This window comes from Podarcis cretensis (genome assembly GCF_951804945.1).
Source record: "Podarcis cretensis genome assembly, chromosome: 2".
NCBI lineage: Eukaryota > Metazoa > Chordata > Lepidosauria > Squamata > Lacertidae > Podarcis > Podarcis cretensis.
This window is the reverse complement of record NC_137171.1, coordinates 88,270,674-88,296,953: the sequence shown is the minus strand read 5'-3', so window position 1 is coordinate 88,296,953 and position 26,280 is coordinate 88,270,674. Positions and strand designations below refer to the sequence as shown.

General features: G+C 47.1%; 1 protein-coding gene across 6 annotated transcripts in view; it reads left to right on the top strand.

Moving 5' to 3' along the window:
• Positions 1 to 332: 332 nt before the first annotated feature.
• The window catches only part of SLC41A3 (solute carrier family 41 member 3), a 45,661-nt gene continuing 19,713 nt past the window's right edge, over positions 333 to 26,280 (top strand). Inside the window, exons 1-4 of one of the 6 annotated variants that reach the window (XM_079964562.1) lie at positions 333 to 728; positions 6,393 to 6,707; positions 16,236 to 16,343; positions 19,276 to 19,347. In XM_079964562.1, the coding sequence (XP_079820688.1) occupies positions 6,417 to 6,707; positions 16,236 to 16,343; positions 19,276 to 19,347 (471 nt within the window). In that variant the 5' untranslated portion in view covers positions 333 to 728; positions 6,393 to 6,416. Of the gene's footprint in view, positions 729 to 4,087; positions 4,301 to 6,392; positions 6,708 to 10,741; positions 11,334 to 11,387; positions 13,160 to 16,235; positions 16,344 to 19,275; positions 19,348 to 26,280 lie in introns of those variants that run through there. The other 5 variants (XM_079964563.1, XM_079964565.1, XM_079964564.1 and 2 more) reach the window with 5 other exon arrangements.

Genomic DNA, 26,280 nt, shown 5'->3' with positions numbered 1-26,280 from the left:
AAGGCAGCCACGTGGGGACTGGCTAAGAGCAGGCCGGGGTGCTACTCACCAGCAAGGCCATCTCCAACCCTTATGATTTTATGACTAATAACGCATCATTGTTAAACTGAGGATGCATCAAATTAGTGATGTACTTGCACAGTCAGCTATAGGTTTCAAGTTTGCCCCCCCCCCCGCACATTTCTCAAGGCACTTCTCATTTGCTTTTTGAAGCTCAGTTGAAAACTGATAGCGTAAGTCATAACAAGTCTAAAAGCATCTAGGCAAGGCCACTATTTTTAACAAAGCCAACACGTTCCTCTCTTCCATCTAAGCTTGCTCTCATAATAACTCACATAAGCAAGGTGGAGCAACACACCACCACTGTGGTCCAGCGATTCCTCTGATGGAAAACTAAAGCTTTCCTTGCCGCAGATCACGCAGCAGGGAGCACCACTTGTGAAGATGCAAAGACACACAATTTTGCAAAGCGAGCTGAAATTTAAGCCTGGCTGGTTTCAAAACGACACCCTGAAACGATGCACAGCTCTGGGACACAGCAGCTGCAGGGTTCAGTTACTGCCACTTGCAAAATCTTGCAACTCTTTTGTAGCTGTGGAGTTGAAGCCTTAGCCTTACAGGACGATGTGAAGCACCGTTTCTGGAATTAAGAAGCTTCTTGTCTAACCACCTTATTTCCTGAACTGAGCTTCTGTGGAACAGACAGTTGTTCCAGCTGTGACCTGGAGGTAAGGGTTCTAAATCCTGAAAACTTTAAAGAACATAAAGAGCATGGTTCCAATCAATTTAACATGAGAATGGCTGACAGAATGTTCCTTTCTTAGCTGTTGTGATTACTAATTTTAATGCCAAACAGGCAATAATAAAAGGGGATAAGTATATGCACTTCCTTTTAATCAAAGGAGATACAAATGAGTTAGTGTCGGATATATCAATCATTCCCCTTTCTTGTGCAAACGATGCATGCGTTTACTGGTTCTAAATACAACTTCCCATTGACTCAGACTACTGCAAAAGGTTTTCCTTGTGTACAAATGCAACAGGGTTTAGAATTTGGGGTTTTGAAACAGCTATTACATAGATCCTATTTAGACCATATTCTAGGGCCAAATAGATCAAAATGTTTCTTTGAGAATACTTTCTAGGTAGCACAATTGTAATTTATGAAATATTGTTCCATCTTTTTAACATGCTTCCAATATATGCCTTACTAGGATTACAGTAACAACCAACATTACTATTAAATACGATACTCTCACCGGAAGGGAAAAAATGCACAAAGCTGATAAAGTACAATTATAATTCCTGGTGCAGTTGGTCTGCCTTACTGAGGAGTTAAGACACAGAATTGCATCTCCTTCCAATACACCATAGAGTTATATTTTCCTGTCAGTTCCTTGGCCACCTACGGCAATCTCTTCCTGATTCTTGCTATCCCGGGCAGGCAGCAAAAGTTTGTTAAAGTTCCTTTTATAATCTGCTATACATGAGTGGTGGACTGCATTTAGTCAGATGGGTCACAGGCTCATAGTCAGCAGTTTCCTTGGGCAGCTGCCAGAGCCTCAGAATCCCACAAGGGCCACACAACACTGATGCTGCTCTTGAGCAGTTTATGCCAGGTGGCAGACAGCTAGGCTATGAGCCGCCATTTTGAATTTCCCAGGGCACTGTGGGAAATAAAAATGGTGGCTTGTAGCCACTCATGACTGCTGGGCTCCAATGCAGAGTGGGGCACTTAGGGCTATTTCCCAAATGCCCCTTTGAACTTAGGAATTGGCCTGCTTTTTTGCTATGTCATATTTAATAAGCATTTGTGTGTGTGTTTTAAATCCTATGAAATAAAACAGCAGCAAAAAAGTTGATTCTGTGATGTTTGCTGACTCTCTGCCTTGGAAGGGAAGACCTAAAATTAATTAAAAGAGCCACAGAGAAAGCAGCACACACACAAACTGCTGTGGAAAATAAATGGGCCAGCAGGCAATACCCAGTATTTATAATGGTTCATTAAAAACATAAGTTACAGGACAATACACGTTATTAATGAAGTGGGAATTAAGTGTGTGTGGTCAAATACTTTTTCTTTTTTTTAAAAAAAAAATCCACCTATCCTTTCAGACTTTCTTCTTGGTACATTTCCTTTTCTTTCTTTCTTTTTAAAAAAGAAGCCTTGAGTTTAAACCTTGTGCTAGCACATATGGAACACAATGTTAATGATGCAGAAGAGACCATTTTTCACTGTTTCAGACTTTTACATCCATTACTCTTCTGTTTATTAAGCCCATGAGATTCACAGTACAGAATTTATTTGCAAATCCCACCCCCCTACAACTTTTAAGCCAAAGGCATTAGGAAATAAATGGACAAAAGAAAAGAAAAGAAAAACAGGAAAGGTTATTGTTTCAAAAATCTGTATATCATTTCAGCAAAGACAAACCACAAGCCAATGCTGCTGTCAGGATTTAAAAAAAATAATATTTATTTAATTTTCCTTTGCAGAACATACATTTGCTATGTGAGCAATAAATCTTGTATCTGGCAGATCATTCTGTGTGGGCTACCAACTAGTATTTCAAAATCTCAATGTATTGTAAATGTAGCTCCCAACTGTGTGCTATTCAATTTAGCTGAAACACACAAATACCATGGATTTGCCCAGAAGTACCTGTAAACATCTGAGGTGGTGTTCCGCGAACAAAGGCAAATCATTTGGGGAAATTTCTACGCAAATCTAATTTATTTTTCTTTATAAAGATGCATTTGTAGAACACCACCTCAGATAAATGATTAAGGTGGCGTACAAGGGGAAAGCAGGTGCAATAAAGCACAATAAACCATAAAACAATGGAAAATAATTATTAAAAATGACTATCTCTTCTTGAAAAGGCCTGTTGGCATTAAAATATACCCAAGAGAGACCTGGAAGTTAGCAGCAAGGATGCCTGAATCTCTGCTGGACAAGCGTTCCACAGCATGGTCTGGTAGGATAACAAAGATGTCACTCGCTGTTGCTAATCTGCCCCTATTGGCAGTTTAGTGGCTGCATTCTGCACTAGCTAGTGCAAATAGACAGGCCCCAAGCACAGCCCCGCACAGAGCGCATTCCAGTGATCCAGTCTTAAGGCTAGCAATGCATGGACTAGAGTGGTCAGGCTGTGCAGATACAGCTGTAGCAGTGGCACCAGATGAAGCTAGCAAAAGACGCTCCTTTCAATAGCTCTGAGGTGGGTGCAAGCGTCTTTGCTCACATTAAGAAGGCCATTGCAAGCACAAATAACCTATTTTCTCAGCATCAATGCTGAAACACATAATCCCCCCCACTACATGTCACAATATGTGGCGCTGTGGTCGAAACCATTGAGCCTCTTGGGCCTGCCAATCAAGTCGGCGGTTCCAATCCCTGTGACGGGGCGAGCTCCTGTTGCTCTGTCCCAGCTCCTGCCAACCTAGCAGTTCAAAAGCACACCAGTGCAAGTAAATAAATAGGTACTGTTGCGGTGGGAAGGTAAATGGCATTTGCCTGCGCTCATGGTGTTCTGCTGCGCCAGAAGCAGTTTAGTCATGCTGGCCACATAACTCCAGAAAGCTGTCTGTGGACAAACGCTGGCAAAGTAGAGATGAGCGCCGCACCCCATAGTCGCCTTTGATTGGACTTAACCGTCATGGGGTCCTTTACTGTTTTTCACATGTCCATTGACTGGCAGCACCCACCATTTTTACTTGTCATTCTCCAGCTGGACACTGGCGTTCTCAGAGCCTCTCTGCCCTGCAGTAATGTCCCCTTGAGCATGTGCAGAGTGCTCCAAGCAATTAACCGGGGCCCCCCACTGAAATAAGCCTTCCCAGACAACCCTGGAAACCGACACCCCCTCTCTCTTTTAAAACACACCAGCATATAAAACCCGCTGCGCTGCAAGCAGAGGTGCGTTGGCAAGCACGGCTGGCGGCTTCAGCCCAGGGCGAGAGTCCAGAGGCGGTATGGGCTGAAGGGGCGGCACTCTCCGTCCGTGGCCCCTCCGAGCAGGCCCGCCCCTCGCCTTCGCTGCGCGGGCTTTCCGCTTCCCCCTTCCGCGGGCCGCTTCCTTTTCCGCCGCGGAGCCGCCTGGCCAAAGCTCCGCTGCCGCCTGCTGCCTCCCAGCGGAGCGAGCAATGCCCGGGGCCGCGCGCTAGGAAGCCCTGGGCCCACTCCAGGTGAGGGTGGAGCGGCGCGCCCTGCTTCGCATGCGCTCCCCATGCGCGCGATGCCCCTGTCGCGTCCCAGGGGGCGATAGACTCCGGCGGGGAAGGACAAAGGCGGCCGCCGGTAAGTTGCTGGCGAGGGGCGTGACTCTCCGCTCCTTATATGGAGGCGCGGCGGAGGGAGCGTTGCTTTATAGACCTTTGCATTCTCGCATCTTTTACACACACACACACACACACACCCTTAATTAAAAATAAAATCGTAGTGAGTGAGTTGGCATCGTTTGTCTCGGGGAAACAATTGTTTACCAAATCGTAGGATTTGGAATGATGTTTCCCCGCCCCCAATGTATTATAATCTAGTGTTTTCTGTGATCCAAGCTTTTTGTCCCTGGGGAAACTGAGGCTGGTCGCTAGCGACTTGCTCCAGAAGAGGAAAGTCCTGCTGTATTAACATGATAGATGTGGCTCTATGATAGATGTGGATCTGTGACGGTCTTGAGCCCAGCACAGAGTTCATCACTGGCCTCTGGCTCACCTGAGGTCCACCACTGTCAGTTGAAGGTGCAGGAATGGCATTAATGTTACTTGGTTTTGGTCACGAAAGCACCCCTGTTGGTGTGTCCAGCAGCAGAAATAACACCAGAGCTCTTTATTTATTAGGGTTGTCAGAGATTCTGTAAGGTAAGGTACATCCTGTACTTCAGAACGCTTACGTTCCACAGGAATTTGTTTGCTTTGAAAATTTATTCCACACCTAGCTTTCAAAAAGAAACTCGATTTGGCTAACGGGTCACAACAGCAGTTCCCGTTAAGATCAAAATGTTAACACCAGAAACTTAAACAATAATACAGATTCCAAAACAGCCCAGGGAAATTAAAACATTGGGTATAAACCAACTGAAGGAGAAACCATCAGCCTTTTCGAACAGTTGTGCTTAATAGATCCCCCCATTTCTCAAGAGTCCCATTGAGAACTTAAGTGTAGAAATAATATTGGAAAAATGCCGTGTGTGTACTGTCCCCTCAAGTTTTCATGGGCATGGCAGCAAGCAAGCCAACAAAAAACTGTTGGTGGCCTTTTAATTGGAGTATGACATGAGTATGACATGCCACTAGGTAAGGGTTGCGCCCCACCTGTGATGCCCCTCCTTTGATTTCTCACTTCTGGCATTAATACCAGGAGAGTGTGGAGACCAGGAGCTGCCATAGCCAACAACTGGGTTTTCTCTAATGCTCTGGGCAGGAGGAAGTGAAGATAAGGTGGCTATATGGAAGAGAGGAAAAACAGCAGGAACTGTGACTGGACCAGAGTAGCCAACTACTGGGGAAAATGTTATCAAATGTCTCCTTAAACCATAAACGAATGCCCTTAGATAAATAGGGGAACTATCCTAATGGAGAGAAGGCACATGGAGCAACATGTTTTTGCATCTACTTTGCTGTGCCAGCTCCATGGATTGGGCTCTTTTCTAGGAACTGGACCAGCTTTGGATCCAGTGGGTCCATCCCTGCCCTCCACTCCTGAAATGCATCATTTGGGGGCCTTACACTAGCTGCTGCTGGTGAGACCACTACTGCTAGTAGCAGGCGCTGTGCTTTCAGCAGGTGCCTCCACAGCAGCAGAGCCCATTGGAGGGACATCTCTGCCAAATCCTAACCCACACTAGCACCATGGATTGCGGATTAGGATAGTTCTGTAAGTGAATTGCACCTGGTTGATAAGTAGGTGTTTTGCACCCAAGGGGCAGCACGTGGATTGATTCTCACAGACGTGCTCGTTTCTCTGGTGTTAGCCAGTTATGGAACTGGTTTAGAGATCAGCTTACAAACCAGGGTTCCTGGATATCTGCAGGCTATGCATTTTATTTAATTAGTACGCGTATATGCTTCCTTTGGGGGGGGGGGAGTTCTGTGCAGCTTCCAGGTCTCCGATTCAGGCAGTGTCCCATCCAGCCAATGAGCAGGCTGAGAGAGCTACAGTATAACAACATTATATACCCTGAGTCCATTCTCTAAAGGCCACCTGTGCACAAAGCTGGGTGAATCTGGTGAAATGTGTTGCCTTCCTTTGGATACACGGAGAAATGAAAGAGTGCCAACTGACTTTTCTTCTCAAAGGCATCGTGGAATGGCTCCCTCTTATTGCCTTTGTCTCTTTCTCTCTCGTTTCTTTTTCTCTCTGGTCTGGTCTTCATCTCACCCTTGCCCGAAAGGACTCCTGAACTGGAAGAGCCAACATGAAAGGTGAAGAAACTCGGCAGCGGAGAAAGGAAGGCAGAACTCGCAATGGAGAGCGGTCCAGGCACAAAGCAAAGGGCAAGGTTAAACACAAAGAGAGCAAACTTGGCAGCCAGGGGACAGAGGATGGCTCTTTGCTGCTGCCTCAGAAGCAGCCTGCTGAAGCAAAAGTGGCAATGGCAAAGCTTCAGGAGGAGTCTGCCATTGTGATTGGCCTGCAGGTGCTCCTGCCATACATGATGGCGGGCATGGGCATGGTCCTTGCAGGGATGGTCTTGGATTACGTTCAGGTAGGAAGAACAGAAAGTTCTGTGCATTTGCTTCTTTGTGTTCTGTGACTAGAGGACAGGTCTGTGATGTTTCTCTGCTAGCTGTCAACAGCCCAGGGCAGTTAAAACCCGAGATCTCATATTGTTTTGGGTAGCTAATTCACACCCACCTTGTTGTCCATAGTTGCAGAATCCCTTTGCCTGTATTTCCTTCAAGACTAAGCCTGAATTTCTGCAAACGCTTTATATGGGAGGTTATGTAAGTCCTGCAAGTCTGTTGAACTTAGTAAATCTGCATGGAGTAGGGGTGTACTGGTATTTTTCTAGGGTGCCTAAATTCCTTAGTTGATTCAAGAATTAGAACACTGTGTCACTGTGTCCCTTCCTGGCCTAGGGCTGTTTAGAGGTGGTTTCTGTATATAGCATCTACAGATTCTGCTATTCTCTATCCCTATCTCTGCTAGCTGCTAATGTTACGTATTTATTGCTTTAATCTTGCTTTGTGTACTGTCTTAAGTGCAATAGCTGTAGATAATGTCTGAAATAAATAGCCTTAAACACAAACTCTTATTTATTTATTTCATTATTTTAAATATTTATACACTGCTTGATTGTAAACAAGAATAAAGCATTTTGCAAAATCAAGAAAATCAAGAAAAAAATTACAGTCCTAAACTCAGAGGTTTGTCCTACTGCTATTAATTAGATGTGTCTACATTGGATTACCATCTTAAACAAGATTTTAAAAGTACTAAATCAAGTGTTGAATTATTTTTTTTACTAGAGACAGGTGACTCAACCCTCTGCTTTATTTTTATATTAACGTTTTCTGTATTTTCTATAAGTTAAAACTTGAATTTGAATACATACTTCCTAATGGGTGCTTTTTTAAGGACTGCAATCCTTTTCTCTCACTGCCTGATTACAGATAGGTAGCCGTGTTGGTCTGCCATAGTCAAAACAAAAAAAATTCCTTCCAGTAGCACCTTAAAGACCAACTAAGTTAGTTCTTGGTATGAGCTTTCGTGTGCATGCACGAAAGTATCTGAAGAAGTGTGCATGCACACGAAAGCTCATACCAAGAACTAACTTAGTTGGTCTTTAAGGTGCTACTGGAAGGATTTTTTTTTGTTTTTTCTCACTGCCTGAATTATTTAACTAGCCAGGCACCAGGTCATGCTGCCCCTTATCTATCAGATAGGAGGATTACACTGAAACAACAGGGGGCGGGGCGGAGAACCTTTCCTGACCACTTTAACAGAGCTGAAGTTAATATTTCTCCTGGATATTTAGCAAATCAGTTAGGTCCCATAAGGTTAGAGGTCCCACCTATTTCAAATTGACACTGTGTTCCAGAACTCATTTTATTGTACTAGGTAATAAAGGACATACTGTACACGCTATTAAGAATCCCTGTATAAACAGACACCATATTATTGTACCCTTTTAAGACGGTTAAATCACTACAGTCAAACCTCGGCTGTCGCACGTAATCCGTTCCGGAAGCCCTTTTGGCTTCCGAAATGTTCGACAACTGTGGGCGGATTCTGATTGGTTGTAGGAGCTTCCTGCACTGTTCAGCTTTTGAAAAACGTTCAAAAACCTGAGCATTTACTTCCAAGTTTTCAGTGTCCGGGAGCCAAAACGTTCCAAAACGGAGGCGTTCGGTAGCCGAGGTTTGACTGTATTAATTATTTCTATTCATTTTTATTGGATTTTAATAGCAACAGCGCAAACAAATAAAAAATCAAGATTCACTGTTCAAAGATTCTTCTCATCCGATAAAGAGAATCATGACACTGGGAATGGGGATCCTCTGCCCCTAATCCAGCTCACCAGGCCTCACAATCTGGCCCCCAGGCCATGTCCCTGAAGAGAAGAAAGGGTCTAGTTTTCATCCCCATAGTGGCATGGCTCTAAACCCAGGACACACAGCTTTCCACTGAGGTAATGCCTGAAAAAGGTTCTCTACGTCTGTTCTGTTGTATAGCCATTGCGTCTATCAAGGTCCTCTTGATTTAGCTGTGGGGAAGTTCAGTCAACTTTGCCTATCTCTCTTTTACTTCCTAATTGACAATAACTGTGAAGTGCTTTGGAAGTCTAGAATCATAGAATCGTAGAGTTGGATCATCTAATCCGGCCCCCTGCAATGCAGGAATCTCAACTGAAGCATCCATGGCAGATGGCCATCCAACCTCTGCTTAAAAACCTCCAAGGAAAGAGAGTCCACAACCTCCCGAGGGAGACTGTTCCACAATGTGCAGCAGAAGTGCAGTAGAAATGCTACATGTTGGATTTTTACTGATGTTTATGCTCTTAAATATGTTGTTGAAGTCGCTTGGGTGCCTTTCTGCATAACAAGCAGCTAACGAGGTCAATAGATAATTATTAATATAAAAAATGAGTATCGGAGACCAACAACTAGATCTGTTTGTCTAGTTAGCTAGCTATCTTTGTTTGAAAGCACTTCATCCTTGACTGGCTGACTTGGATTGTTATTTTGGTTTTGATGGCATTTCTTATTTATTTATTTGTGTTGTGTGTAGGTGTCTTGTTTTATCTCTTTAGTGCTTCGAGGTGCTGGGCACCATACGGGAGTCTTACAATGAAAAGAAAACTCCTGTTCCCAAGTGTGCACAGATATGTAAGCTTATTTATTTCTGTGCTGGCAGATGCATTCCTCTTGGCTGGAGACACCTTAACTGTGCAATAAAGGAAGAAAGAAATTGTACACTCTCAGGTCTCCTGAGCTAACTGGCGCTTTCTGAATATTGATTTGTTGCCTGTAGGCTTTTTTATGGTGCTTGCTTAATAATGGACGGAGATGGAGAGCAATAAACTCATTCACCCAAGACTGTTGAACCTTACTGAAGGCCATGCTTGCTACCACATCCCAGTAGGAACTGGAACTGCTCCCTGTGCCATGGAATTGCTGTGTGTGAGAGGGAAAGCAGCAGAGAGAGCAGGTGATGGGAAATGGCAGAGATCGAACTGAACGCCATTTTGGAGCCCCATCACCTCTGTGGGAAATGGGCTACAAGGAGTCCCTGCTCTTTTAACTCTCAGCATGGGTTGTAAGATTTAGCATGAAGGCTGGGGGAAATTGGTTGATAAAGTAAATGAGTGGCAGTGAGGTTTGGAGATGTTTCTGTGACATGGCCTGCCTTTAATATGTTTTCATGTATGTGTATTTTGTACATACAGCAAGGCAAGTGGCTACTAAGGAGAAGGGCTGGCTTTGGTGGCACCCTGGCTGTAGAATTGCCCCTTCCCCTCACAAAAGGCCTGCCTGGTGTCCTTTTTATGGTGCCAAAAAGCTATTTCCCCCCACCTTTTTTAAAGAAAGTTGTTTTAAATAAGCCTCTCACACCATTTCATAGAATTGTAGAGTTGGGATTTGAGAGAAATAATCTCTCTCTCTCTCTCTATATATATATATCTGTGTCTGTGTGTGTGTGTGTGTGTGTGTTAATCTAATTGTTTTATTCTGTTTCCACTAGAAAGATTTTTTTCATTGTTTTCTAAGTACAATCATACCTCTGAAGTTGAACGGAATCCATTCTGGAAGTCCGTTTGGCTTCCAAAACATTTGGAAACCAAAGCGTGGCTTCCAATCGGAAGCCGCAGAAGCCCCGTCAGATGTTTGACTTCCAAAAATAGTTTGCAAACAAAAGATAGTCACTTCTGGGTTTGCGGCGTTCGGGAGCCAAAACCTTCGAGAACTAAGCTGTTTGTAAACCAAGGTATGCCTGTATTGCGTATTGTATTGTTAATACTTCAATTTGTTTTGACTTTTGGGCATCCGAACTGTGTCAAGGGTGTTTGCTGGTGGGCAGCCATACTTAATCAGGGAATCTCGTTCTGACCCTGTCCGTTGGCCAGAGAGACCTAAGGACAGTGTGCACCACCTGCCTCACAGAAAGAAAAGACTATGTCAAGGGGGAGACCAGCGTGAACCTCCCCCGTCCCCAGCAGTCAGCTGGAGGAGAAGCAGCTCTGGGGACCTTGCTTTCCACCCCTCCCTTCCAGAGAGAATACTCGGCTCAAACTGCCAGTTGTTTTCAGACTCTGAAGGGAAGCACCGTGATTAAGGGGATCTGGGTGTGGTTAGTAGGTGTGAAGGGGAATCTGAAGCACCCCTCCATGCTGCCATTTCTGGAAAGGAACAAGGGGCGCGAATATTGTTTTTCTGAAAGTGATGCTGTTCCATAGGAACAGGAAGCCTGAAGAGGTCTTATTTCCTCTTCCTGTGCAGCCAAGGTAATGTCTAAGGACCATTCAGCTGATACTAGATGCAGATGCGCTAGGTTTAAGCCAGGCATGTGTCTAACTGAGTAGATGCCTATTCCCCATGGCAAGGAAAGCATATAAAAAGATTAGTGGCAAGGCAGATATTATCACTGAAAACTTAAAACAAAAAACAAAAAACCACCCAGCTTTTGTCAGAAAGGCTTCCTTATTCGGTCCTCATGATCAACCCACTTTTAGTAATCAGAGTGAAATCTGCAGGGATGCTTGCAGAGATAAAGTGGGCGTTAGAGTTGTGTAGCACCATTTGAAGGAAAGGCTGCTTTGCGAGGATCTGTGGTACCGAAAAGTGGCACAGAACAGAACAAAAAATAAATAACAGAACAGAACAAAAATCAGGTAAGTTTGTTACCTGAAACGTCTAGTCCTCCAAATGCCTGCAAAACTTCCATTAAAAGAAAACATGACCCTCCACATCTTTAATTTGGGGGTGCTATCGCTTTTTAGAAAATTATTTAAACATTCAGATTTATATCCATTTTTTATTATATCCCTTTTGATCCAAAACTAGACTCAAGGTGGCGCTGAATGGACAAAAACTACATCACAAGCTATTTGCCATCCAATTAATGACAGCCCCCTCCTGGTCTCACTCATAATCAAGAATGTGTACTGATATTTTCTTCTTAAAGAATTGATCAAAGGGGATGACAACATATCTCCGACAGAAATTTCCCACATCTAAATTCCCACACAGTTGACAAAATTTGAACCACCTGGGCCAGAACTTTCCCACCTGGATACCACAAAGGGGTTGGGCTGATAGAGCCCCACAGATCATTTTTACACGAGTGTGTGCCAAATGCCCTTTCTCTCAAGCCACCACGGACTGTGTCACTTTTTTCCTCCTTCTTTCGTCTTTTTTAAGCTATGCATAACAGTGCCTTGCAGACTTTTAGGACAGGAAGTAAAAACAAACAAACAAACCACATAGAACCAACCTCCCTGGAAACTTTTCCACTGACTAACAAGACTAAAGAACTACCTTAAATAAAACTTGTGCACAGACTCTTATCACAGGCCTTTGCATAGTAGCTGAAGGCTGAAGTGATGACAGCAGATAAGGGTGTTAGCCTTTGAAGCTCATTGGTTTTTGCTGTGGAATTTTTTTTCTTCTTCTGAAAGTCAGTCTTTTAGAGACAAGCAACCACATATTTCCTGAACTTTTACACCCTTAGCAAAGCTTGTGGAAACAGAGAAGAAAAGGGAGCAGAGGGACAAGAGTGCCTTTCCACTCGGTACATCTCCTAAGCTATTCCTCTTGACCTCTTCAGTGGGACCAGCCTCCTATTCCTGATGACCTTTCTTCACCTTGAGGAAACAAGAGGGAAAACAAGAGAAAACTGAAGAGTTCATTACCCTCCGCCTCCTTGACTCGGGACGGCAAGCAAGTATAGTTCAGTGTCAACACATGATGAGCTGGAAGCAGTTGTGACCGTTTCAACAGCACAGGATTACATTTTCAACCATCGTATTTGTAACTTGAGGAGAAAGGACACCAGTGACTGAAATATTCAAGAGGGATCTGTGCACAGTCTGTTACGCTTCATGCTGGTGGAACTCTGTGCCATAGCTTAAGCCAGTCTTTCTGGTTTCCATCCAGGTTGCTGAAGTCACCGAAGAAGTGGTTTTGTATGTATTTATCCGTAAACATCTTAACAATCAAATTCCTTCCTCTGGATTCTGTTTCCATTCTGGAGTATAATGTAAAGAAGGAGCTGCCTTGAAGCGTTAATGAAAGCTGCATCTAAGACAAATGGAATTTAGAAAGTAGCCTTGTGGCTCTTTGGTGGAAGAGAGAAGGCTGCAAACAGAAGACACGTGGTGGCAGAACCCTGACTTTAAAAGTGCCTTAGGCTCTGGAATGTACAACTGAAAGTGAGGACCACCTCCATATCCTGGATTTCCTCCAGCCCACCTGCTTCTTGAGTATGCGTTAATGGCGCTCAGTCATGGTGGTCACGCAGCTGAAATTGGAGCTGTGCTTCCATGGGAAAAAACTCAGAGGTTTCAGCTGCAGGTACATCAGATCAGTCAGTGGATTCCTTCCAGAAACATCGTTCACCATAGCATCACAGATTTTTGTGCCATTCATCCTTTCAGGTTTCGGCCTGTTATTTGCTGGATTGTTGATCGATACTGTTCAAGTATGTATGGGCTTTCTAGTACATTAGTAACACCATTGGTAAATGTTGCCTGGGTGACTTTGAGCATCACTTTTTAAATTGTGGGTACCTAGGAGCTATGAGCAGTGTTGTGTGCTTTCTTGTCTGTGGGGAAAGTGCCTTCCATGGGCATGCTAGGATCACAAAGAGGTATTTCAGAGGAAAGCTCTCGTTCATTTTCAAACCACATGACTGTATCTAACTGTCCGGGAGCACAGCTACTAGGATGAGTTGTATAATACTAACGAGAGAGGGGCCAACAGGGAATCCTGGGGAGGATATAAATGTTTGGGAAATCCCTCTTTAGGCAAGCTTCAGACTACTGAGCTCTGAAGTTCAGTGCTAGGTGAACAGGAAGCTGCTCATTTTGCTCTGAACCTGAATGGTACAGCATAGGGGAGGGGATCATTTTCACTTCTCCTTTCCACATAGTGGAATTTGGCTGGGGGTGCAACCCTTGACCCTTATTTCATTCCTACTGTGAGTGGCTCAGATAGGCCAATTCCATCTTTCTTCCCCTCCCTTTTCCTCTCTCTCTTTCAACTGACACTCGTTTGAACTCAACATTCCATGATACCTGTCCTCCTTGGTCTGTTTTTGTGGGAGGATGTGGTGACCTTTTTTCTGTTTGTAATTCCCAAATTAATGTTTTTCTTCAATATCTGGGAAGTCGGCTGAGTATGCAACAACTCTTGCCTTGTCTGTGGGTGGTTCATTTCACTGTTCCATTGAGTCCCATGGCCGTCCCTCATGCGTGTGACTTTGCTTACACCAGGAGAGAGTCATTTGCAGCTTAACCCTATGCACAAGTCTTTGGGGATAAGCCCCACATGCTGTTGATAGAATCATGCTGTTGATCTTTGTAACGTGTCACTATTATATTACCATATATTAGCCCAAATTCATTCATTCATTCATTCATTCATTCATTCATCCTCTCTCTCTCCCCTCCTTTCCTCTCCCTGTCATTTTTGATCCTGGTAGAAATGTCACCAGTGCTCTTGCTGCCTCCCCTGAGCATCAGCTGATATACGGGGGGGGGGGAGGAAACGGCCAGTTCATGCACGACATATAAGGAATGGAAATCAAACATGCACCATTAGATCTCTGGCAGCACTGACCTTGCCACTTTTCCTGCCATATTTTTTTTTGTCATCCTCAGGGACAAATTGCACACGATGCTTAATGAGTAGCATGATTGATTACAGGTGGAGTGAGGGAAATTCCTATCATAAATGCAGTTTATGGTATGGAGAGACTTATTTCTTCATTCTCCAGCCACAAGTGGTACAGACATTCTGCCCTCCCCATTTGGCAGAAGCCTGGGAGGGAGGGCATTCCCACCAGTGCCAGTTGAACCCCCCCCCCCACCATCTATCCCTGCAGTTATTGTTCTGATTGTGATTGGGGAGAGAAGGGGTCATGATGCTGATAATTTAATTAATGAAACTCCAGGATATAGCTGTATGCTATTAGGTGTCATTTTGAACACTTAGAATATTGCATTGTTGAGCTCCATGTTAATTGATAGCCGTGTCATGTAGGAAATCCAGCCATGTGGACCACATAATGTCAGAGCTCAGCTGACTGTACTGGATACAGGCGATAAGGACAGAGCCCAACCTCGTCATAACTGAGCAGAAAGTAATAAAAACATTAACTGACACTACTCACTCTGTGTACACTGTCTACTTTGCAAAAGAGCAGCCTCTGTGCATCACCGCTTTATGAGCTCAGCAGTGTCATGAGGAAAGCAAAATTAAGAGGTGCAGACAAGGGAGGAATGAGTAACTCTTGGCTCCAGTTTGAGATGAATGCAGAGGTCACTGAGCCAGCCTATACCCTTGATGGTGCTATTGTAATTTCAGAATACTTGCATTCATTTTTGAGGGTTTTTAAAATTTGCGCTGAAGGTTGGATTTGATGTAATAAAAACAAAAACAAAAAACCCTTAAGGCTGTGAGTCACACATAATGATTCACGGAAGAATAACTGTATTCTAAAAGGGAAGGGGAAGCTGATTTTGCTGGAAATTACCACAGCACAGCACCATTACCACTGGTCTTCGTCATTAGGTTTATCAGCTGGTATTAAATACTGATGTGTGGCTCTATTCTCACTTGAACTGTCTCCTGCCATGAAGAAGAGTTTGGATTTGATATCCCGCTTTATCACTACCCGAAGGAGTCTCAAAGCGGCTAACATTCTCCTTTCCCTTCCTCCCCCACAACAAACATTCTGTGAGGTGAGTGGGGCTGAGAGACTTCAAAGAAGTGTGACTAGCGCAAGGTTACCCAGCAGCTGCATGTGGAGAAGTGGAGACCCGAACCCGGTTCCCCAGATTATGAGTCTATCGCTCTTAACCACTACACCACACTGGCTCTCACCATGTTGTGTCTCCTGTTCCCACAGCCTGGAATGAATGCATATGGACACACGTGTCATTAATGGAGAACCTCTGCCCCTCTAGAAGTTGGGTTACAACAGTCAGGGATAGTCAGGGAGAGTAATATATACAATCAGACCTTTGGTTCATTGAACCCAGGGCTTTCTGCTCTGACTGACCGGCAAAGGATCCAGGAACAAAAAGTTGAGGTCACAGTTGCTCCTTAGAGCAAGTGAAAGAACCTATCACCCTTAATGACTTTGTCTAAACAATCTCATCACAAAATGTTCTGGGAAGGAGGAGTAAGTGATTCATTGGCATTATCCAATAGGTTCCCATGACAGAAACATAACATTATTCTGTAATGAAGAGCTCTACATGACTACTAATCTTGCATATACCTCTACCAACAAGCAGGTGGTCACATAAAAGAGGTTGCCTCCATTTTTGTTATATATATTGTTTATGGTGGCTGATGATACTAGTTTGTTTCACTAATTTTTGGGTGGGGAGAACAGAATCATTTAGTTCTTTGGCGAGCAATTTCAAAGATTTCATTGCCTTAGCTAATGTTGCATCGCCATGTTGCCAAGTGCAATGTGTGGAAATTGTGCATCCATGTATGTGACTAAAGAAGACTGTGGCTGGTATAGCGGTGGATTAACATCCTCTCCTCTCCCTTTCTCCCAGCACTGGACTGTGTTCAAGACTATCACAGAAATATTTATCCTGATTCCAGCCCTTGTTGGATTGAAGGGCAACCTTGAAATGACCTTGGCATCTAGACTTTCCACTGCTGTAAGTGTCAACCTTGGTGTTGTTTTACTTTTTAATATGCAGAGATGTGTTCATGACTTTTATTTCACAAGGACAGTTTGGAGGTGTAATCAAAGAAGTCTCCTTAGCTGCCCATCCATGAAAATCGATTGCCAGTGGTGTTGCTACAGGGTATCCCAGGGACCTGAGCTCCAGATCTTTAACATTCCAGATCTTTAGATCTCCTGCCTGTTCCTCTCCTTTTTTAGTTTTTAAACTTTGCTTACAGGGTACTTCTAACTGGCTGATTAAATCTGATTAAAAGGAAGCGTTGATTTGCTGCAGGTAACACCAACATGCTGCGTGCCTCTTATACCAGAAATAATTAAAAGAAGCCACCCTATACTTATTCATTGCATTTGTCTGTTTAGCTCAGTATTGTCTACATGAGGGGTAGGGAACCGTTTTTTCAGCCTGAGGTCCACATTTTTGTGGCCAGTCTTCTGGAGACAGATGGTCAACGGTGGACATGACTAAGAGAAAATTAGCCTCCTCCGCACATGCACACAGACACACATATCACCACACAACAAAGCAGGGGCATGGATATTGTCAGGAGAAAAATATGCTGTAGTCTCCCTGCCCCACCTCCTTGCTCAGCAGTGTCAAAGCATGGGCTGCACCTTTGCAAAAGTGCTGCTTTGAGGTACTTCAGCAATGTTGAGGCAGCAGCCCATAGTGAAGATAGATTCCCTTGCCTGCTGGGAAAGGCAAGAGATGATGGAGGTGGAGGCTTCTGACAGAACAACCTCCCCTTCTCCTTTCAAGGTGCTGCAGCCACTTTTCTCTCTGTTCATGATGGAACGGCTGGTGTGATGGAACTGGTGCGACCAAGAAACCAGACAGGAGCAGACTTAATTCTCAATGTAAACCAATCAGCTGAGCAATGAGGAAAAGGCAGCCAGGCTTTCTAGGGCTTAGTGGGCCCTGTTTCACATGTGAAACAGCTAATCCCAAAAAATTGTGTTGGGTAGGGAGATTGGCTGTGATAAAAATGAATACTATTGCCTAGTCAGCGGCAACCTGTTGTTCCACACACACACAAACCAACTACAGTGGTACCTTGGGTTACATGACGCTTCAGGTTAAGAACTTTGCTTCAGGATGAGAACAGAAATCATGCTCTGGTGGCATGGTGGCAGTGGGAGGCCCCATCAGCTAAAGTGGCGCTTCAAGTTAAGAACAGTTTGAGGTTAAGAACAGACCTCCGGAACGAATTAAGTACTTAACCCGAGGTACCACTGTATTAAATATACAGTGAATTAAAATTTGCTTTTTGCTGAGTAACAAACCATTAAGTGCTAATGGCAAACCATCCCACAATCTAATACAGTGGAACCTCGGTTTTCAAACATAATCCGTTCCGGAAGTCTGTTTGACTTCCGAAACTTTCAAAAACCAAAAATCAAAGGGTTGTCGGCAAAGCGAATGGTGAAAATGGAAAAATGCCCCGGGAAGCCATTTGACTTCTGAGGCGCATTCAAAATGGAAACATTCACTTCCGGGTTTTCGGCAATTGGCTTCTGAAACGTTTGGCAGCCGAGACATTTGAAAACTGAGGTTCCACTGTAATACATTCCAATCTGCCTTCTAGATAGTTTCGGTTTTAACTCAGCATAATGCTGCAGCTGTATTTCACGCCCAGGGTTTTGGTTTGCAGAGTGGGCTGAGGAATTAACTCCTAGGAACCAGCGATCATTTTTTGTGTGAGCCCAGGCTGGGATAGAAAAATGCCCCCATTAAAATATTAGGTACCATAGGAAGCCAGGTTTGATATCATTGTAGATTATTGAGTGAATGAAAAATATAATGTATATATACATTTGTCGTGGGACGGAGGTGGCGCTGTGGGTTAAAGCCTCAGCGCCTAGGACTTGCCGATCGAAAGGTCAGCGGTTCGAATCCCTGCGGCGGGGTGCGCTCCCGCTGCTCGGTCCCAGCGCCTGCCAACCTAGCAGTTCGAAAGCACCTCCGGGTGCAAGTAGATAAATAGGGACCGCTTACCAGCGGGAAGGTAAACGGCGTTTCCGTGTGCGGCTCTGGCTCTGGCTCTGGCTCTGGCCAGAGCAGCGATGTCACACTGGCCACGTGACCCGGAAGTGTCTCCGGACAGCGCTGGCCCCTGGCCTCTTAAGTGAGATGGGCGCACAACCCCAGAGTCTGTCAAGACTGGCCCGTACGGGCAGGGGTACCTTTACCTTTACCTTTTATACATTTGTCAGTACATGAACAAGTACTTAGTTACATGTTAAGTTTGATTTACTTATTTAGTCATGACTGGCATACACATATATTCATGTTGACAGTATTTTATTATTGTGGGAGTTTTTGTTGCTGCAAGATGGAGTTACATAGGTTGCCCATAAAGATAAATTCATCGGAGGATATGGACTACGTAAGTATTCAGTCTTGCCTAGGAGAGTTCTTTCCCAACTTTCCAACTTTTGTAAATTCTCTCTCTCTGCCTCTCTTTTTCTCTTTCTCTCATTCAAAACACACATGGTTTTTAAAGTTTTTAATCCCTGGACAGAACAGATTTTTTTTAAAAAAAAAGCTTTTTCCTTCTTTCATGCCTTGGTCACCAGTGTGGAATCTGCACAACCTGCAGCTGTACCTGCACACTGGGTGCACCCAGTCTGAGCCACCGTCCTTGACAATCTGGTGCTACATTGTGTGCTCAGATCATGTTTGCACGGCTAATGGGAAGAAAAGAAAACCCGTGCCCCGCAGGGGCCGATGTGGAATGCCCTGATACATATGGAAAGGGCGGAAACAGAAATGACTGCAGCCACAGTGCTCCCCAAGTCTGGGTGTAGCCTCCTACACCCAGACTTTGTGTGAGCCCAGGCTGGTATTCTCTCCCACCTTGTCTGCCAGCAAGTAACATTTAAGTTTTCCCTCTTCTGCCTTCCAGGCTAATACTGGAAGAATGGATGATACTCAGGCACAGTGGAAAATGGCTACTTGCAATTTGGCTCTGATTCAGGTAAGTAGATCTAAACTCTTGCTTGAGACCTCTTTATAGTATTAGTGAAACTACACACCCTGCGGACATTCTCACGGGTGCGTGGAGTGGTGTGAGCAGCAAGGCAAGGCTTAGGGTATCTGCTCATTGTGTGCTTTCAAAACCATGCTTTACAATCGGTGGAGGAGGACTCGTTTTTCTGTACAAAGTCTTGTTGGCTGCACACTTTTAAAGCCTAGCAATTGCAACCAGAGACCAAAATACCTAAGGCTTGAGCCTCACATCCGCAGCAGTTTTTCTTCATTTGTGTGCTCACGGTGTGACCTATGTTTCATAAAGGTCAGGTTTATGAAGTCCCAGGTTTAGTGTACTGAATAGCTCATGTGGAATCATTTTGTGTACATGTGCATAGCTTGGAACTTGCTGGATGTCTACATATAGTCTGGGATTTTTCCAATGTCACCATCTTTACAGGAATGTGATCCTGCATATCTGTGCCCCTCTAGGAATTAATTGGAATTCCTATGCCGTATGCTGTGTTCACTCAACATTTATCTGCAAGTTGAGGTAGAACCTCAGATTTTCTTTTTTTGAAAAGTTAATGCCTGTTCAGTTGAATATATGTTCTGAAATATAATAACTATGAAAGCCAGCTATTCAGACTAGAGATAGTAATAGTTTTCTAAATATTGATTAGATTATTAATTGTACTTATCGCATTACCTCTTCCTATCTTCCTGGGCCTGGTTATAAACCCATATTAAGATTCCAGTACTGAACATATTATATGTGTCAGAGCTGCCTCCAGGTCCCAGCTCACAGAGGACCAACGCTAGGCTGTAGTTATGTACAAAAGTCTTTATTGAGATTCAGTCTCCATTTTAAAGCCGCAGCGTGCAGCTCTACGTCCCGACCTTAGACCGGCGAAGTCCTGTCTGAGTCTCCTCCCCCTCCACACCAGTTTAAGACTCTCGCTTTGCTCCACCTCTTCCTAAATTCCTTTCTCCTCTGGGCCCTCCTGCCCGCTAGGGTCTCATCCTTCCTGGACTCCTCTGACGCTGACCCTGACGATTCTTGCCCCTCCTTCCGGCGGGCTTTAGGACCTGGTTCCCTATCCGGGCTACCTTCTGTGCCGCTCGCCTGTACCTTTGAACTTGGCGCGCGCGCCCAGCCTGCAACTTTCCTCTTAACCGTTAACTCGCTCTCCGATGGAGGCGTGGTCCACCCTGACTCATCTTCTCTCGCTGGTGGTGCATATGCGGGCTCTGACACCTGGGACTCCTCCCCCCCACTACGCTCTGGTGGGGAAGCTGGTCCTGATTTGCAACTGCTGCTCTGGGAGTCCCCGCTGGCCCCTTGCTTCTGGGGTGTCGCCCTTGGGTCGCCCCTTGCCCTGCCCATCGGCGCCCCCTTCTGTGAATCTTCCGATTCGCTGGAGAGGCTCATGGAATCTATCGGGCTGCTGTCATATTCTCCTACGCTGCCCTCGGATTGCTCCCCCTCGCTTTCCATCTCCTCTCCTCCCTGCGCTCCCGCTGAGTCCCTGACATCCATCCCCCCCTCGAAGCCCCCCCTTCCCCCCTCCCCCTCTTCTGGCGTGGGTTCCGGGTGCTCCAATGCTATGGGGGTGCCTGCCGGATACCGGTCTTCCCCCCTGGCATGCTGCCAGTCCGTGACGGGTACATCGACGTCGCTCTCCTCCGCTTCCATCTCGTTGCCGGCGTGCTCGAAACCAGGATCCTCCCCCAACCCGTCCATGCCCCCTTGTTCCCCCATTTCCTCTGGGTAGTCTGCGTGCCAGGGCCCTCTGAGCAGTCTCCTGCGCCACTCCTCCTCGGGTTGAGTGTCCCACCAATAAGAGCGCTCCGCACCCAAGTCTGAGACCGACCCCTCCGGCGAGGTAGTCTCTGGAACCGTCTCCTCAGCCGAGGAGAACCCCTGAAACGTACTGGCTGAGAGTGTGGGGGTGAAAAGATATTCATCAAAATAATCCTCCGGCATGGGCCTGTGTGGGAAGAGTGCGTGGAACTCGTCTTTGAGGTAGTGCTCCTCCACCGCATAGTACGGCACCCAGCTGTTGGCGCTGGCCGGGGCACCTTCCCTTGCGATGAGATATTCGACGCCCTCTTCCCCCCATCTCGAGTCCAAAATCTCCGTCACCTCGTTGAGTGGCCCCGCCCTTGGCGACCCCCCTGTCATGGGTGCATCTCTAAGCGGACTGGGAGCTGTTCCTGGCTCCTGAAACCTGTGAGGTGCCTTGTAGGGCGTTAGCACCGATCTATGAAAGACCGGGTGCATTCTGGAACCCTCCGGTAGTGTCAAACGGAAAGCCACTGGGTTGATCTGTGCCTCGACTAGGTAAGGGCCCAACTGCTTGTGTCCTAGCTTCTTCTTAGCTAAGGATCTGGCCGGCACTGCCTGGGCCGCTAACCAGACCCAGTCCCCTACCCGTATGTCCTCCCCCACTCTTCTGTGTTTGTCTGCTTGCATCTTGTATACGTGTTTTGCTAGGTCTAACTGTCTACGGAGCTGTTCATGGACCTCCTGTAACTCCTCTGCCAATGCCTCTGCTCCCTGTGGCTCCCCCTCCCCCTCTTTCTCTAAGCCCGGGAAGGTCCTGGGATGTCGCCCGTGGTTGGCAAAAAACGGTGTCACCCCCGTGGACACGTGTTGTGTGTTGTTGTAGGCAAACTCGGCCAGGGGCAGATAGTCCACCCAGGTTGAGGGCTGCTGGTTGGCGTAACATCTCAGGTACTGCTGCATGACGGCGTTGACCCTCTCCGCTTGTCCGTTGGTCTGCGGGTGTCTTGCCGACGCTAGGTTGACCTTGACGTTCAGGATCCCCATCAGCTTCCGCCAGAAACTCGAGACGAACTGGCGCCCCCTGTCGGACAGGATAGACCGTGGCAGGCCGTGTACCTTGAACACGTGGTCTATGAACAGCTTGGCTGTCTGTTCCGCTGTGGCCACCTTCGCGCAAGGAATGAAGTGCGCCATCTTGGTGAACATGTCGACTACCACGAGTACTGCTGTTTTGCCCCTCGAGCTGGGCAGGTCAGTGACAAAGTCCAAGGCTACCCTCTCCCACGGTTCGGACGGGGTCTGTAGCGGTTCTAACAGTCCCGCCGGCGGTCTGTGTACTGGCTTGGCCCTTTGGCAGGTGTCGCACCTCGTGACGTATTCCGCGACTTCTCCCCGCATCTTGGGCCACCAAAAGTCTCTGGCTACTAATTCCACCGTCTTTTCCTTGCCGAAATGTCCGGCGCTGGGTGCGTCGTGTAGCTGTTGCAGTACTGTCGCGCGGAGTTCATCTCCCGGTACGTAGATGGCCCCCTTGCGGAGGAGCAGTCCGTCGCGTATCTGGAACTCGTCGTCCTTTGCCGTGCCGCTGCGCACCTCCTCCATCTTGGAGCGCGCGAAGGAATCTGTTCGCAGCTCGCGCCGTATCGCTTCCAGGTCTACTGTGGCAGAAGCGCATGCCCACGCCTTGGGTGCGAAAATGTGTTTGGCCGCTACCGGTGCTGCTTCCTCCAGATACTGCGGCTTCCTGGATAGCGCATCAGCCATGACGTTGTTGTCTCCGGGGATATATTCTATCCTGAAGTCGAAATCCGCAAAGAACTCCGCCCAGCGGATGTGTCTCTGGTTCAGGAACCGCGCCGTGCGCCAGTACTCCAGGTTCTTATGGTCCGTGCGAACTTGCACCGTGTGTTTGGCTCCGATGAGGAAGTGCCGCCACGCCTTGAATGCTGCATGAATGGCCAGCAACTCTCTGTCCCAGATGGTGTAGTTCTGCTCCGACTTGCTGAGTTTCCTGGAGTAGAAAGCACACGGCCTCCAATCCCCTTGCGGGTCTCGCTGCAACAGGACTGCCCCCACGGCTCTGTCGGAGGCATCCGTCTCCACCCTCATGGGCTTGCTGGGGTTCACATGCAGCAGTTGTTCCTCGGAAGCGAAAAGACGCTTGAGTTTCTGAAAGGACTGCTCCGCCTGCTCCGTCCAGATGAACTTCTTCTTCTTGGAGCTGAGGGTGTCCGTGATGGCCGCCGTCTGCATAGCGAAACCCTTGATGAACTTGCGATAAAAGTTAGCAAAGCCGACAAACCTCTGGACCTCCTTCCGATTGCGCGGGCTCTTCCAGTCCAGTACTGATCGTACCTTGGCACTGTCCATGGCGATTCCCTTGTCGGACAGCTTGTAGCCCAGGAAATCCACCTCCGTCATGTCGAACTGGCATTTCTCCAGCTTGGCGTAAAGCCTGTGCTCCCGTAGTCTTTGCAGGACTTCCTTGACATCTCCCTCGTGAGCCTCCTGCGATTCCGAGAAGATCAGAATGTCGTCCAGGAAGCAGACACACTTCTTGTAGAGGAGCCCCGCTAACACGTGATGCATGAATGCTTGGAAGCAGTGGGAGCCATTTTGTAAACCGAAGGGCATAACCCTATACTCATAGGTGCCCAAGGGCGTGAACATGGCCGTCTTCCACTCGTCGCCCTCCCGCATGCGTATAAGATTGTACGCCCCTCGTAGATCCAGCTTGGTGAAGATGCGTCCCTTCCTCACCGTCGCGAGCAAGTCGTCGATCTTGGGCATCGGGAAAGCCGTGGGCTTGGTTTTCGAATTTAAAATTCTGAAATCAACTACAAGCCTCTTCTGGGGCGTGTCCTTCTTCTTCACAAAGAACACAGGACTGCCCCCCACTGCTTTGGATTCTCGGATGAATCCCCGCTTCAAATTGTGATCTATGAACTCCCTGAGCTCTTGCAGTTCGTCTTCAGACATGGAGTACAGTTTTCCGGTCGGCAGCGTTGCCCCCGGCAGGAGGTCAATCTTGCAGTCGTAGGGTCTGTGGGGAGGCAGCTTGTCCGCTTCCTTCTCGCAGAAGACCTCCAAAAACGCCTTGTACTTGTCGGGTACCGCTTGCAGCATGCCCAGTTGTAGCTGTGGGTCATCCTCTTGCCCCTCGTCCTCCTGGTTAGTCATGATGCAATGTTCTGCGCAGTAGGAGGAGCAGAAGGTCAATTTACGCTGGTACCATGCCAATGCCGGGCTGTGCCTGTCCAACCAGCTCATGCCCAACACTATGGGCGTGTCTGACAGTTGGGTGACGTTGAAGCTGATGACTTCGCGGTGATTTCCAATGCGCATCACCATTGGCGGCGTTTGCTGTACCACCTGTCCCCCCAGCAATTCTCTTCCATCGACTGTCACTACTTTCAGGGGCATCGTGGCAGGCAGGAGCGCTATGCTATGTTGCTTGATGAAATCCACCCCCATAAAGTCTGCATTGCTACCAGAGTCAATGGTAATAGGCACTTCCATGGTGAGCCCATTGGGAAGCTGGAGTGTTGCGGTGAGCTGCACCACTGGTTTGGGCGGGAGGGGGTCTGTGGGCTGTAAGATTCCTGGGGACTGCTTTACTGATTCGTCTGGCTGGGCCCCAGCGGCTCTGCTTCCAGCCAGACTTCGTCGTTTCCCTGCTGCGGTTCCCTCTGCTGAGCTGCTTCTGTTACTTTTGCTGAGGCTGCATTGTGCTTGTGGAGCCTCTGGGGGCACTCTTTTGCCATATGCTGAGCACTTTCGCAGATGTAACACTTCCTGTTCCCTCTAGGAGGCTTCACCTTGGCTGCTCCTGGTGTGAGGGCTCTGGTCGCTGACTGAGCCTTGGCACCACCTATCTCCATCGGCTCCTCTCCCCCTCCCAGTGGAGGCGTGGATTGAGCGCGCGCTGAGTCTCTGGGAAAGAAAGGAGGTGCCCTTGCTGGCGTGCGTCCCCAACGCCCTTCATCTTTGCTCCAGGGACGTTCTTCCAGCCGCACACCAATCGTCAGCGCCTTCTGGACCACTTCTTGAGTGCTCCGTGGCCTCTCCCCCCTTGCGATTTCGTCTTTCACAGCCCCGTTGAGCCCCTCCCAGAACAGGTCCCTGACGGACGCTGAGTCCTTTTCCCATCCCAGCGCGTTGACCAATGCAAAAAAGCGGGAATGATATTGCCTTACAGTGGCTCTGCCTTGTTTCAGACCGTGAATCTCTTTTCTAGCGACATCCACATCTATCTTTGATAAAAAACAAGCGTCCATCGCCTTAATGAAGGCTTTTGCGTTTTGGAGGGCTGGATCATTATCTCTCCACAGATTGCGCAACCACGCTTTAGCTTCTCCATGGAGATGCGTTAGTATGAAGCCTACTTTCTCCTGCTCATCTCTAAAGTCCTTCTCCAGCAACTTTAGCGCAAAAACTACGTCTGCTCTGAAGTTAGGATATTGCTGCAGACTCCCATCGAAATGCGACACCAGGCTCCCCCCTCTCTTCCCGAGCCCGATCCCTTCGGATTTGGCTGCCGGTGGCCCCTGTTTAGTCAACATTTCCAACCTGTTTTGCAGATCCTTGCAGACAGCATCTGATTCCTCTTCTCTCCTCCTTGCCGCTCGTATTTCTGCGTTAAGTTGTACCACTGCTTCTTGCAAAGCTGCCAGTCGTTCTTCTGTAGTCATCTTGTGCTGCTTTTGTGAGCTCGCGAAGCACCAATCTTCGCCCCTCGCTGCGTCCTCTCACGTTGCGAGGTTCTTTGAAATTTGAGACAGGACTTACTGTCAGAGCTGCCTCCAGGTCCCAGCTCACAGAGGACCAACGCTAGGCTGTAGTTATGTACAAAAGTCTTTATTGAGATTCAGTCTCCATTTTAAAGCCGCAGCGTGCAGCTCTACGTCCCGACCTTAGACCCGCGAAGTCCTGTCTGAGTCTCCTCCCCCTCCACACCAGTTTAAGACTCTCGCTTTGCTCCACCTCTTCCTAAATTCCTTTCTCCTCTGGGCCCTCCTGCCCGCTAGGGTCTCATCCTTCCTGGACTCCTCTGACACTGACCCTGACGATTCTTGCCCCTCCTTCCGGCGGGCTTTAGGACCTGGTTCCCTATCCGGGCTACCTTCTGTGCCGCTCGCCTGTACCTTTGAA